General features: G+C 41.4%; 2 protein-coding genes across 5 annotated transcripts in view; both read left to right on the top strand.

Annotated features, from left to right (window-relative positions):
• Positions 1 to 2,678, top strand: part of hivep3b (HIVEP zinc finger 3b) — a 47,547-nt gene extending 44,869 nt beyond the window's left edge. For all 4 annotated transcript variants that reach the window (XM_030073310.1, XM_030073312.1, XM_030073311.1 and 1 more), the window contains 2 exons: positions 206 to 867; positions 1,855 to 2,678. In XM_030073310.1, the coding sequence (XP_029929170.1) occupies positions 206 to 867; positions 1,855 to 2,514 (1,322 nt within the window). In that variant the 3' untranslated portion in view covers positions 2,515 to 2,678. The remainder of the gene's footprint in view (positions 1 to 205; positions 868 to 1,854) is intronic.
• A 6,136-nt stretch (positions 2,679 to 8,814) lies between these two features.
• LOC115374487 (endothelin-2) lies at positions 8,815 to 11,979 on the top strand. Its single transcript, XM_030073442.1, has 5 exons — positions 8,815 to 8,862; positions 9,713 to 9,869; positions 10,274 to 10,387; positions 11,159 to 11,224; positions 11,349 to 11,979. Exons 1-5 carry the CDS (start codon positions 8,853 to 8,855, stop codon positions 11,437 to 11,439), a joined length of 438 nt encoding a protein of 145 aa, XP_029929302.1. The 5' UTR covers positions 8,815 to 8,852; the 3' UTR covers positions 11,440 to 11,979.
• Positions 11,980 to 15,376: the final 3,397 nt, after the last annotated feature.

The raw sequence follows: 15,376 nt of genomic DNA, 5'->3' as shown, positions 1-15,376 counted from the left end.
GGATCCAAAGGGATACAGTATGTATATATCTATATCTGTCTATCTATAGGTAGATTGATAGATTGATACATACATGCATTGTGTGTGTGTGTGTGTGTGTGTGTGTGTGTGTGTGTATATGTGTGTGTGTGTATATATATATATATATAGATATATAGATATATGTGTAAGGCTTAAACATGTTTCTCTGTGTTTGGTCCAACAGCAGGCAGTGATGAGCGTGTGTGTGGCTCAGAGGAGCAGGAGGAACATCAGTTCTCCGATGTGGAAGAGTCTGAGGAAGATGATGACAATGCAGATGATGACGAGGAGGAAGAGGAGTCCTCATCGCATGACGACCCACCGTCATCCTGTTCATCAGACACCCATCCGTCAACAGGGGGGCGTTCCAGCTGCAGCAGGCAATCTCAGCAAGGCACCCCTGAACGTGAGGCCCCGGGCACCAGCCGCAGCCCCAGTCAGGAGCCGTCCCCTAGAAGGCTTTGGCCCAGCAGGCGAGCCACCTCACCAGGCAGCAGGAGAGCACTGTTCTCACGCCGGGGCTGGAATGCCTCGCCCAGAGCTTTCTCCCCCAGCAGTGAGAGCTGTTCCCCGAGCCGCAGCCTCTCCCCTAGGCTGGAGCTGTCCTCCCCCATCCGTAGCCTCTCCCCGAGGACAGAGCTGTCCTCTCCCAGCCGACACGTCTCACCATCCCCTGAGAGAGGACCGTCCCCTATCAGAGCCCTTTCTCCTCTTCATCCCCTATCCTCAAGCTGCTACCGGGCATCACAATCACGGGCCCCTCCTTCGCCACTTGGCACACAACACAGGACCCCTGGGTACCTGCCCTGGGAGAGCCCTGGTACAATGAGTAGTAGTGTCAAACTGGTGAGTTCATTTGTGTCTCTTGTTTTATCGGTCCACACAGATCTCTACCAGCACATGTTAAAGGTACAGTTCACCCAAAATACAAAGAAGATATTTCCCCATTTACGCCTTGGCAGTCTATCTGTCAAGATAGTTTCGGTGTGATTTGGTGAGGTTTCCAGTGTGGCGTGGTTTTCCCTGTCTCTCTTCACTACAAGTTGAAGGGAGAGGGACAGGGAAGAAAAATGGAATTGGATGGGTATCCATTTGTAAAGCTCAAAAACTCATCAGCATCAGCTCTTTCCAGGGCACTATGGTGGCTCACCTGTTGGAGTAGACCACTTGTGAAGACCTTGTGAAGTCCTTACCGCAGAGACCTAGGTTCAAATATAGACCCTTTGCTGCATGTCATCCCCTCTTTCTTCCCTGCCTTTCCTGTCCTTCTCTATTGTCACTATCAAATGAAACAGAAATGCAAGAAATAATTTTGAAAAAAGAAAAAAACAAACAAACAAAACAGCTCTTTCCAAAAACAATGACAGGGGTACCCAGCATAATCCACAGCCCTCAAAGTCAAACAGTTTTGTTTGGAACGATTTCCTGACAAATAACACCAGCAAACTGTATCTATCTAGCCCCAAATTTGTACTTGGGTTCCCATTTAGGGCTGTCATTGTTTTGAGAAAGCTTTAATCACATGTACATTTTTGACCGTTTGAGCTCCAAAAATGATTACCCACCAAGCCCATTGTATTGGGTTGAAGGATGACAGTGAAGACCCCGGCAGACTGGAAACCTCACCAAATCACACAGAAAGTATTTGGATGGATATGTTGCAGCAGAGAGGAGGGAGAAATGTCTTTTTTGTATTTTGGGTCAACTGTTCCATGAAATAAATAACCAACTAGACAACCATAATATGCATTCTCAGACTTACTTCTGGTGCAGGTCTTAGGACACACAAGTTCATGGGTTGTTGTATTGATGAAGTCTTTGCCCCCCCTACAGGAGAAAAGCGGTACAGCAGGGGAAGGGCCAATGTCACCAGAGGCAAGCCTGTTCCCGCCTGCTTTTCGTCTTTCTGCTAGTGAGGGTTATTCCAGCCACCAGGCAGCAGACAATGTCTTCAGCCACCTTCCCATGCACTCCCAACAAGCCAAGGTCCCCTGTCTGATGATCCCCATCGGAGGGATCCAAATGGTACAGGCCAGACCAAGGTCTCACCCCACCACCACCCCATCTTCCCCAACTTCTCCACCAATGGAGGGGCCATCAGTGCCCAGGTTTGAACTATCCTGGGGTGGGACCCCCAGAACTCAAGGGCTCAGGACTCCTGGAGGCCACTGGTTAGAGAGCCAGGAAGCAGGAACCAGCCAATCAGGGCGCTGTAGCCCTAGTGCAGCACCAACGCGTTCCAAACCAGAGTTGGAGACCACAGACTCAAAGCAATATGGCAGCTCGCATAGCTCTGCTCACATCCACAGGTCTGCTACTGAGACCAGGGAACGTTCAGACATTAGTCGTTCAATACCATCCCTCAGTCTAGCAGCCCCCTTAGCCTCGCATGTCACTGGACGGCATTCGGAGGGGGAGGAGCCTAAACCTGTGTCTGGTCAGGTGGAGGGAGGAGCTAAAGGAGAGACAGCCAGAAAAGACCAGAGCACTTAATAGTGTCTACATCTTGATGCATCATGCATCCCATTTTGCTTTATTGGTTGCTACACTAGTCTTGTTTTTTATTGCTTTGTTTTTATACAGTTTTCAATACTATTGTTAACTTAAATGTTTGTTCTTTGGCAATATTCAGGTTTGTTATAAAATGCACTTTTTTCTTTGTGAAAATAATGTTTCTGTAAATCTATATATAAATATCTATCCCTCCTGTATCTTTATTGATACTGCTATCTTAATATCTGTTTGAATATATGTAAAATGAATATGAATAAATTTGTAAATGACCAAAATCTTTAAACGAAAATAATTCCATTTTTGTTTGTCCTTTTGTCCAGTATTACTCAAGCTGTAGTTACTTGTGCCTTTTATGTCCAGGTTTATTTTTTGAGATGTACAGTACAGATAGACAAAAAGAAGGCTGTGAAATTTTATATGCTCTTTTTGTGTTGTTCAGGGGGTTCATGTTTGGTGTCCTGATTGTTTCTATTCTAAAGGCCATTGCTTTAATGCCAGGGTAACCCAGAGTTACAATTGAGGAAGCAACAGAAAATGTGTCAAAGGAAATGCACTGAAGTTCTATTTTTTATTACAAAAGATTTTAGATTAGAACATATCTCTGTACAGGGAAGAGTGCTCCTTATTTATTGTCATTTGATGACACTGAACATTGTTTCAAGGTTGTTTTTATTTACTTTTTGTTATTGGGGAAGAAAGGAAGATCATGCCTTTGTTGTTCAGTTATGTCTGTGTCTTTTTCATGATGTTCTTGTGACTTGAAATGATGACAGAGATGAGGGATTGACTTTCACTGGTACAGGAGGATCAAGTGCCCTGCAGATTTCACACACAGCAAAATTTCTAGTCATTGAACAAATAAAAAATGCACCAGACTTCCTTGAGGTTGTGCCTTTCTTCAGTCATCATTTCTTCTTTTTTTTCTTCGCTGTTAGTTTTTGAATGCTCAACGATCACGATTCCCTTACAAATTCCACTGATTTGTGTTTTTGGTCATCCAGATCCCTATTGAGTTTCGCACCATAACACTTTAACTATAGTGTGGGAGGTCTGTGACACCCTGTTCAGTACAGGTTTTATGGTTTCCTTGTGTTATCGACCATGTTGAATTGGAGACATGGTCTTCCAAATGAGAATAGACTTCCTACAGTGAAGGCGTTGGAAGTTAATATTCAAACTACATCGTAAACATAATTGGCGGGATCCTGCTAAAACTACAGCACAGAGCCATAAGGTACAAAACATAACACAAACTATAACACAAAGTACCACAGAGAACCCCAAAAATAAATCAAAGTACCGCAAACTCTCAACATATTAAAGCATCCAGCTCAGATTTCCAGAGCAAAATACAAGTTCACTGGGAGTCGCATACCACAGAGGGGTCTGTCATGTAATTTGTGGTTCTTAGTGGTAGTTTGTGGTGTGCTTGGTGGTCATTTGCATGGATGTGATTTTTATGGTATTTTGTGACACACAATACTGTGTTTTGTGGTAGATTGTCGTAGTTTGTAGTATCTCCTATAATCATCGGAGACTTTACTGCTCTACTACTCAACTCAGTGTAAGTTAGCAGGGAAGAGTAATCTGACTTAATTTTGTTTATTAATCTTATTTTTTAAATTGAATTTAATAAATTAACTTATTTTTTCCCATTTAAAAGAAACAAGTTTGAACTCTGACCACTTGTTCTGTTAGAATTACATGGCAGAGATCACATGTGACACTGCTCTCTGAGTAACTCCCTAACTTTATTTATTCATGTATTTATGGTTTATTTGATAGGGACAGTGTGCATAGACAAGCTGAAAACAGCTGTCCAATGCACATGTCATAGTGTTTATAACTGATGCTAATTTGCAGTTTCATGAAAACAGTGAATCGAAGAAGAAGAAGAAGAAGAAGGAGAAGAAGAAGAAGAAGAAGAAGAAGAAGAAGAAGAAGAAGAAGAGGTAAATTTCAAGGGATCAGGTAGTGAGTTCCTTAGTTCGTTTCACACAAGTAGCACTCTGAAAAAACATAAATAAAGATGTTTTGCAGAATGGGACTCCACAGTTGCCACTTGAAGCTGCTCTGGTGGATCTGCTGCAACTCTGAAGTCTCTTGATGTATTTCCAGAAAGGCTGAGGAGCAAGTCTATGTAAACATTTTTAAATGAGATCCTTTTTACTTTGAATCAAGTAGATATACTATTCATCTTACCTTGGAGGATCATCTGTGGGCAAAGAGACAAATATCAGATCTAAGTCACTTTCGCCCACTGTCAGGTCACTTCAATTCATTTTCTTGTAAGAGCCACCAGGCCACGTATCTAAAACTACCACTAGATGTCCCTACTGAGTCAGCCTGTAGGCATGCATCAACATATTGTTTCCTCCTCCATGCAGTTGGTTTGAGCTTGATAGATATGCATTCATAAACCTGAGGAAGAGAATCGTTGGAGGTGGGTGCTTTTCCGGCTCCTGTGACTTTAGCCCTGGGTTTTGAGTCAAAAGAGGACACTTCACTTTGCCACAACAATGAAATTCTGTTAGTCATCCTTCAGCCATAATCTGCATTTTAATAACATGACTGTAAATTCCACGACCTCTGGCTGGTTATATGGGTCAATTATGGGCACCATCCTCATCTTCATGTCTCCCCGTCCCATCTTTATTATGCAAATACACCCATCTTTCACCTTCAAAAGCTGGTTTAGATTGTCTAAACATTAACTCTTCCACAATTGAATCTGATATCTCACATGCCAATCATTTACAAATTCAGATTTCTCCCCCCCCAACCTGGCACATGGAGCAAGGTGTGTATCTGTTACTGTTACTGAGGTATAAAGTGTGCCATCCCCATCCCACCCACTCACTGGCCACACTTCACATAACAACGCTGAACACACAGCACGACTTGGATTATGTAAAGCTCAGGCAGGCACAGTCAGTGAGTGTGTTGACAAGGAGCCACTGGAGGTCGGACAGAGGAATGTTGCTGTGACTTGACATTCCTCAGAAAACATTACAAAACAGGCAGCAGGGAGGCACGCCGCTTCTAAACATGTATGTCACAACTAGTTTGGAGGCCATAATTCTTCTTCCTCCTTCATTTCCCGGTACATGTTGACAAGAGTCAGGCACAGGTAGACAGGATAAGCCAGGCTTAGTAGGAGAGTATATTTTCAAAGGAGTATCCATGCATGGAGGAGGTAATGTTGCTAATTAAAAATAAACACCTACTTCCAGGACAAGAGGCCTGCAAAGAGTGTAACCATGAACAAAATGATTATCCTGATTTCCCTCTGACTTTTAGTCTTACCACTCAATTTTTTTTTTTTTTTTTGTGCACCGGCAGTCTTATATGATGTGTCGCCGTTAGAGAGGGGCACATCTGTGCTCCTGAGGGAGGTGAACTTTCAACCTCTTGGTGCAAGAATGTGCAGAAACATCCATGCTATCGTGATGCACTTTGGCAATCTCATCACCGTGTCACGCATTCCACACATCTTTATGTGAGAAAAGGGGGAAGAATGTTCTCCACTTCCCACTGGGGAATCTGGGCAATTATCTTTCGATACTGGAATATCCTGATAAACGGAATAATAGTTAAGTCTGCTCACGGAGAAGGGAAAGGAAAGATCTGGAAACAGATTAAGGCATAGGTTGAATTCACGGTCCATATATTAGGAGGTCTTAATAAGCACAATAGCATTGTGTGAAAACGAACAATACATTCTAAAAATATATACATGATAGTATTGGGCTAACACGACAATGGAAAAGTACAACAAAAATTACTACATGTTCAATATAATATTTCATGTTCATGTAGTGGACGATATAGAAGACTGAAGCTGCCAAAATCAAAAATAAATCAATAAATGACTCAATAGATAAATTATTTATTCCTCTCCTTCCTAAAGCTACTTGACTTTTCTGAGTTTGATTGCTAAGATTAAATGTGACAACAAAACCTCTTCATTAGCATAATGAGGAAGAAATGAATGAATGAATGAATGAATGAATGAATGAATGGTTTATAAACAATATATGCATTTAAAAAGAAAGAAAGAAAGAAAGAAAGAACGAAAGAAAGAAAAGTAAATTAAATAGTAAAATAAATAAATAGGAGAAAAAATACAAAGGTAAATAAATGCCAAAGCAAATTAATACAGAAATATCAATTTATGACACATTTAATCAACATTTTTTCTTGTTGTTGTTGTTGTTGTTGTTGTACATTTAATGGCATATTAATTCATTTATCGAGTCATTTATTCATTCATTTATTTTTGATTTTGGCAGCTTCAGTCTTCTATGATTGACAAGCACTGTTACGTAATTGAAAAACATCCTTCAATACGTTGCAGCTGGCTTTTTTTGTTTGTTTTTGGATTATTTGATAGTGACAGTAGAGAGAGACAGAGGAGGGTGAGACAGGGGATGACGTGCATCAAAGGGCTCAGACCAGATTCGAACCCCCTCTAGCCTTGTTACATGGTACGCGCTCTACCAGGTGAGCCACTATGGCACTGGCATTTTACTGGCATTGTTACACCTCCAAATAAAGGCATCAGTGAAATTATTTATGACAAATAATTCATTACAACAATATAATCACTTTAATTACTCTTTTTGCCTGAACTAATGAATGCTGCCTCCAAGCTTGTGTTATCCATAAAGCCAAAGGAGCAAAGTCAGTAAAGTGATCTCACATCCATCATTTTGCTTCAAGATCTTTCCCACAGACACAGCACTGCCTGTTCCACATGCTCACAGTGTTTCCGCTGGTCACAAATCATCCAAGCCCACAGTGGCAAAAGCTGACATCTTCATCTGCTCTGCATTTCCATACTCATTAGTCCATTTCCCTATCAGATAACTGACACTCCACCTGTTAGCCTGGGCTGAATAAGGGTAGTGGAGACAGAGCACCTTTATGGAACGGCGGCGATAACATCTATATCATTAATCTTAATGTGTAACAGTTCATTGCATTTACATGAGTGCAGGCTGCCATTTGGCTATCTACATGGCGAAGGCAGGGCTGCTGGTCTGGTTACTGGGCAGCACGTGGGTGGGACATGGCCAGGGGCGCTCGTGCCTTCAGGCGGGGAGGAGAGCTGTCATCTTGCCTGTGCGTGGGCCAGTGACAGCCACCGCCAAGTTACCATGGAATAAATGACAAAAAGACAATTTTTCATAAATATACAAAGAACACTGTGGCCAAATGTAATTCTGAAATTACTTCTTTGACAGCTTCAGCCATCAAAACACAGACATTTTACAGAACTTTTTTTCTTGAGCATTAATTTCTACTTTTTGCTATATATTCATAAAAGCTGCATGTGTGATTATGATTTACTTTCAAAGAAATCCCCATAAAAGGATTTTCAAACTTCATTCGGGAGAAGCAAGTCATGATTGTTCTTGGTTTTACAAAAATGCTTGGGGGATTCAGACTGGTCGCAGGTTCAATAATTCAGTGCCACCCTAAAGAAATAGATTTTTTTCACCCAAAAAAAGAAGCATAAAATATGTTGCTCTGTTCATAAATGCATTTCAAAGTCAAGATCCTCTCTGACATATTTTTAATCCCTCAGTCACTCAGATTGAAAACAAAAAGCCACGAGTTCTGAGACTGGAAATCTGCAGTTGCACACCCTTTTGTGTTGATTTGCTTTAATTGCGAAAAAGTCCTGGGAAAAACCACTGACATTTTCTTGTGTCAAAATATCTCCATTACATATTCCCACTTATGTTCCCTCTATTCACTGTTGGAAGCTTGTTCCTTGGTCTTCCCCTTTCACTTGTTATCAGAGCATAAACAAATCAGGCAGTGAGCGGTGATCTCTCTCCTGTTGTGTAATGGAAAGAGAGAGAGCCCCTTCGTCTCTTTCTCCCTCTATCTCTTCCCCCTTCATGCATTATCTCATATAGCTGCAGGAGAAAAATTAACTCAGCTCAACTCAAAAATTAACTGAAGACATAAATGTCACGCAGGTGGGTAATGGGGAAGTGGTGGAAACACCGTGAAGCAGCAGAGATTCCTGGAATGTGTCGCTGGTTCGAACAGCGCAGGGCTGCACGCTGTGGCTCCAGACACGGCAGCAATGGGCAGGGCTTCCACCCTGACATCGTGGGCGGGAGAGGACAGAGGTATAAGGGAAAGCCACAGCTCAGACACCTGCAGACAAACAGACAGGCAGCATATAAAACAGCTGTAACCATCTTTGACTAATTCAGTTAACATTCTCCTGTTAGAGCCAGCTGGCATCAACTATGTCTTCTCACACCAGCCTTCTACTTCTCATCAGTGTGTGGGCTTCCATGCAGGATGGTGAGTCTGTTCATCTATTTCATCATTTATTTATTTATTTATCTCAGTTTTTACTGGGCATTTAAATCCAGTTATTCATTAAAATTTGCAGCAAGGCATTATGGAATGCTTCATGAGGATGTGCATTAGTTGTTAATTCATCATCCTTGGGTTAACTTAAGAAATTTCTAAATTGTGGTAGATGACAGATTTCCAAGAAACCCATTTATAGTGTTTTGTTTTTGTCTAGAACAGCGATGTAGACAGTGACTCACACATGCACAGTGGTATTAGTCTCTGTCACAGTGTGCACAAAGCAACAACAGTCATCCTTGCACTGTATGTTGGTCCAGACACGTTTCAGCGTGTCAGCCCTTTAACGATGAATACATAATATGATAGAAAGCTCAATCTATCATGCTATGTTTTCAGCGAGCTGATTCTTCCTGGTAATTTCTGATCTGTGCAAATAATTGCTTTCTACAGTACATGAGGCTCAGTCTTGCATGGGTATGACAGTGTTTTCCCCAGCACTACGCAACCCACTAACATTGACTGTCTGTGACCACAGTGACTCTTATTAGAGAATTATTATTCGAGATTAGATCTTTCTCATCTTATAAATCAGGGTATCTTCTGGAAAGAATCATCAGAGATGTGAATTCTAAAAAAAGGAGTCTATTAACCTCCTGTCATAAATACTTGCACATATATGCAAGTGTTATTCTTGATGTTCTGAATACCAAAACCTATAACCAAAGTAGAATAAGTATCTATTCAAGAAATTTAAAGTAGGGCATGGTGTGACAACAAGTTCAGATAGAGTGAATGCTGTGTTTGGATTACTGAGCATCTCCATGTCTGTTGCTAGGTTTGAGTCTTCCACTGGTGAAGCAGCTGGAAGCGGAGGCCAGCGATCTTGTCCCAACACACAGAGTGAGGACCAAGCGCTGCGCCTGCAGCAACCAGCTGGACTCTGAGTGCCACTACTTCTGCCACCTGGACATCATCTGGGTCAACACACCCAGGTATGCACTGATAAACACTCTGCACAGAGACACACCCATATCCACACAGATACACACTCGCTTGCTCGTCACCCCACCACCACCACCACCTATGCACACATGCATGCACACAAACACACCTGCAGCATACTCGTTCATACATCATCATATATGTGATGCAGTGCACAGTAAAGAGAAACAAAAGAGAATCTTTGCAAAGCAAAAACAGCATCTGTGCCAGAGTGGGTTCAATGACATGACATAAAGAACTGTCTTATCACTTCAAGTCTATTATCTGAATTATTTATTTATCCAATCGTGGTTTCTCTATAATTTATTAAATGACTTGAGCAAAGTACAAAGCTCTTTTTTATCATAAGGCTGAGACTGAGTGTCTCTCTCTTTCTCTCTCTCTGACTCTGCAGTAAGACAACAGTTTATGGTCTGGGCAGTGCTCTGTCTCGCCGCAGAAGGGCTGCTAGCCGCTGTTCCTGTGCCAGCCCTGATGATCATACCTGTGCCAGCTTCTGCCATAACAGGTGAGTCGGGGCCAAACGATCCCAGACAGAACCTCAGCCAGCTGTCCGTCAAACGTCCTTAAGACCTAGATTTGTTTTTGAAGGCATGAGGTGTTACTGGGCTGTGTTATTGTAGCCAACAAAGGAGTGGTACAGTGTGAGAGAGTGGCTCATTTCACGGTGATGCTATTATTAGACTAGTGTGTTGTTACTGTGTACTATAAGTCAAACTTGCCCTCTCTGGGAGTCATCATCAACACAATGCAGCTGAAGCCTGAGGGAGTAGAATAATCCCAGCCTGGTGCACAAAGTTCACACAGCCTGTTTTTGATTGGCTGTCAGGACCGAGGACTGAAGTGTGTAGGAGTTTGGAAGCGCTGAAAGGCTGAGTCAGGGATTAATGGTTCCTAGAGATGACGGAGAAACAAATAATATCACCACCCAGAGACTGTGACAGGCTGACACATCACATGAGGCGGACGTAGCCTGTTTTCAACAGTGGCATTTTGAAGCTTTTAGGCGGACGATAACAGCTGGGTTGGTGCACTTTCACTGGTATCAATAAAACATTTTAGTGCGTCAGTAAAGATAACTCTTTTTGAGGTTGCTGAGTTTACAAAAAAACAACATAGTGTTAGATGTTTCACACAAGAGGGGTATTCCTCTACCATGGAAATAAAACATCAATAAAACATCAAGTGGTCTAATTGAGGTAAACTGCAATGTCATGCTTACTCTGTATTACAAAAGCACTGGCCTTCTATGTTAATTATATGTTTCTCTTGTGGGCAGCCTTGAAATTCCTTCCCCTGAGAATACCATGAAGAAACCTCGAACCAACATGCTCAGAATCCTTCGGTGAGCCTTGAATAAAGTCTAAGCATGCATGGAATATTGGTATCTAAATAAAACATGAGCAATGTCAACTTCATTCACATGTAAACCATATTTCTAACCATGTGGCTGTGTTTTTCTCCTACAGTGCCGTGGCCCACATTTTAAAGAAAGTCCATGAGACAGCTAAATCAGGGAGAGACAAGGCTCCTGAGACCTGGGGTGAGAATGCACGCTAAGCTGCGTGGCTCTCGGAGGCAGCAACAGAGAGAGAGGAGCATGAGCACCTGAACAAATGACACTCCTTTGATAGAAAGGAGCAAAACAAAGGGCTGCTGAAAGATGTGTCCCATGCAGGAAGGCCATAGCGCCACACAGCTGTCTGTTTGTACCCAGAAATAAAGGGTGAAAAAAAAAACGACAGAGTTCTGCAGGCAGATCATGGAAACCAGATGTTGAGGACTGGCATTGAGAGGGGCGACTATCAGGTTGGGAGAGTGGCATGTCTGTGGTCTGGCCAACTAGTCTGTAAAAGTCGGAGCAATTGTCTCTGTGTCACTACACACTATTTTCATTGGCAGGCCATTGACATAAAGAATGTAACATGGAAAAGGACACTTTACGTTTCAGAAGAATGTCTGATGTAACCATTGTGTTTTACTCATGGTTTTGTAAAATGCTGTTATTTTTGGTAGATTATGGATAATGTACTGTAATTTTACAACTTATGTAACAATAAAATTACTGTTGTCATGAGAAACTCACTGTAGGGAATGGGGCTTGGGGGTTAAATGTTAAATATATATATAGTTTTAAAAAAAAATCTATTATATAGACAGTTCATCAAAGTTTTGTGTTAGTGTGTGCAAAGTGTGCAATGAAATAGAATGAATAAATTAATTTTTGAATCATGACATTACTTGCCTCTGTCTTCAGTTGGAATCTGTCGCTGAATCATTAGTTTTGATTGTGACGAGGTATTGCATGATGTGATGATGCTTGGAAAAAATGTAAGCCCTTTCTGTCTCAGGATTTGTTTTGTCTGCTTTTTCATTTTTTCCAAAATATATGTCTTTCTCTCTTTCAGTTAGAAAAAAAAAATGACAATGTAAACACAAAGATGACTCCAAAGAATTCAGTTTAACGGGGCTAAAACCACACATAAAGAGCCCTTTGGTGGGGGGTGGATACTTCTGAGCGGCAGGTGTGATTAAATTGTGTGACGAGCAAACACATTTCTGAGTTCAAATGGAGGCCTGAGATGGATGAATGGTCCAGGAATTCAAACCCCAGATCAAATAAATTTACCTGCTATTCAAATGCAGGACAGCTCGTGTTATCATAAGGATCTCTGGTACATCGGAAAGAATGTAGTGTTTTGCAACTTTCCTCGAGGGATGAAAAGAGAACTGGACTGCACTGCTCTCAGGGTACAGAAGTGCCTTGTCACCCCTTGTTCTTTTCTGATTGCTTGTACATACTGGCCTTGAAACCTCCAGCGCTCAACAAGACAGACAGGGCCGTGGTAATCTGGCTCTCACCTAATGAATTTCGTGGTGGTGAGCTAACTTGCGTGTGCTGTCTCACTGAGATGGTGAGTGATACTGATGAGCAGCACTGATAACACTCAAGTGCAAGTGCTAATGTGGTTCTAATTTCAGACGGAGACTTTTGGAGGTGTTCCTGCTCCAGTGCCTTGTAATGCCGTTCATTTCATTCCTGTCATACTTGCTGTTGAACGTCTCCTGGTAAGACTCCCTGCAGCCATCCTTTCCAGACAGGCCTGGACACAGTCACTCAGCCATAGCCCAGGGGACAGGAGGCTGCATAACCTATTTGTCACCACTCTGCATTCAAGTAGCATATAGTTTTTTATACTTTTCAAACTTTTTCAAACTTTTTCATGTTCTGGACCCCGAAAGGTAACATTAATATTTTTCTCAGTCCCTCTGTAAAGCACTTTTTAATCTATCCAAAAAAAATATACGGTACACGCTAACAGTATCACCATATTTCAGAGCCCTCACACCTCACATTCATGCCTGCTCAGTTGTCTTCACTGATTCTGAATACTCAGCGTCTCAGTGGCCATTAAAGTTTGACACAGAAAAACAGGATACAGTTTCAACATTCATGTTCGTCCACAATGGAGGGGACAAACTGCAGGAAGTAGCAAGCTAGTTGCTGGCCAATCACAGGAAACAATACGCAGGAGCGGAGGGTTGATGATGTGGTAACTCATTTTAACTTGAGGCATTTCTGCAAATAGTTACCAAGTGGCACCGACAGCAACAAGAAACAATAGTGATCACGAAGCTGTAAAACATGTAACAAGCCAACCAGCCCCTTTTCCACACAAATGTGACTTAATAAACACTGGGATGCTTATTAATTTTTAACTTGTGTGAGATAATATGAGATAACACTATTAAACCATTACTGGGCTTTGAGACACTGGCAGCCGCTCTGGATGTGGAAATGCCTGCAGAACTCTGTCCATGGTGCTGGAACAGGAGAGACTTTAATCATTCAACCGTCAGAGTGCCTTTTAAAACGTAATGAACAAGATAAATCATATGTATAGAACTTAAATATTCATATATCTATTTCATTAAATTGCAATCTTTAAATTTGACTATAGCTCATACCATAACTGTCTCACAATAACTCAGCCAGCATACAGCTGTAGAAGTAACATGAGCATTTGACCATGACCATATCAGAAGTATTATTAGTAATATTATTGTTAATATTATACCATACAGCTATTGTCGCCCAAATTGCTGCAGTGAAATTATTAATAGGTAATAATAAGGAAATAAAATCACTGTGCAATGATAAGTCACATTAACCCAAAGACAGAATTAATGAGCCAGAGTGAAAAAGAAATTGGCTTTAAGGTTAGATTTGCAAAGATCTAGTGACGGGGAGGACCTAATGTGGAGGGGTTAGACTGCTCCACAGTGCTGATTACTGAATATATGATTTAAATTCATTGCATACAATGATCCAAACTAATAATTATTGGTTGCTTACTTACTGATAAGCAAGTAAGTTTCTGATAAGTACTTATAAGTAAGTAAGGCATAGTAGCACATAGATCCAGAAAAAATTCAATTTGTCAGTATAAACTTTCCTCAGACTTGTTTAAATATCATGTAGCATAATATAATAGAGATTACTTGAGATTTTTCTATAATTGAAAATACTGGTGTTGCTTTAGCAATAAACACACATCTCTATGTATACAGCCTAATGCAATCGATATCTGGTTTATCTCAGTTTGAAACAAAATTCAACAAAACATCCTGAATGTTCTTAATATGCAACAAAAGTGGCAAGAGAATATGATGTGAAGCTGATGAAATTCCAGGTATGTCAGAAAAGGAATTCAGTGCACAAGTCGTTGAATAGTTGCTGTCTCGCTGTAAAAGACAAAAGTTTAGTTCTGGTAGTGTGGACATGACACAGAAATATGATCATAGTTCAACAGCCGCTTCACAGCTTTGGCTTATTTAGAGTAAACCCTAACTTCATGAGCTGTGTAACTCTGAAACGAGGGACAGCGAGCATACACACTGTCCTTCCAATAAAAAGGATTCAAGGAATTTTTGGAAAGAGATAATGGGGAAAATGGTGAGATCATTAGTGCAGGGAGACGGGGAGAAATTTAATTAATCGCACTGAGATTTGCAAGGATACTGATATATTAAGATTCATTACAGATGGCAGAAATAGCATTTTGTTTAGCCCTGATGCTTTAAAAAACTATTTGTAATGTGGCCTGCTGGTTGCTGCTTTTGAGTGCTTGTGTTACATAGAAACTTATGACTAATTAGACCATTGTATCGCTCTCTCGCTGACCCCAGTCACCTCTGCTGCAGTGAACTCCACAACAGGAAGGTCTGCTTCCACTGCAGCCCAAACAAACAAACAAACTCTCACTTTTGCCTGTTTCTTTCTCCCTGATAAGCCCACCTCTCTTCCATTGTCTTTAGTTTGTCTACTTTGTGAACAACCTCTGTTACCCCTGCAGAGTCTCTCGGGAACTCGTTGCATGCTCCCGTGTTGTGTCTGAGATCGCGTTCTTTGGCTCCTTCGGCTGGTTTATATCTGTGTAACATGAATGCAGAGATTATCTGTGATGGGAACTGAATGCTAAAAGGCATTGTTGTA

The sequence above is a fragment of the Myripristis murdjan genome, chromosome 16 (assembly GCF_902150065.1).
Source record: "Myripristis murdjan chromosome 16, fMyrMur1.1, whole genome shotgun sequence".
In the NCBI taxonomy this organism is placed as follows: Eukaryota; Metazoa; Chordata; class Actinopteri; order Holocentriformes; family Holocentridae; genus Myripristis; species Myripristis murdjan.
This window is presented reverse-complemented; position numbering and strand designations above follow the sequence as displayed.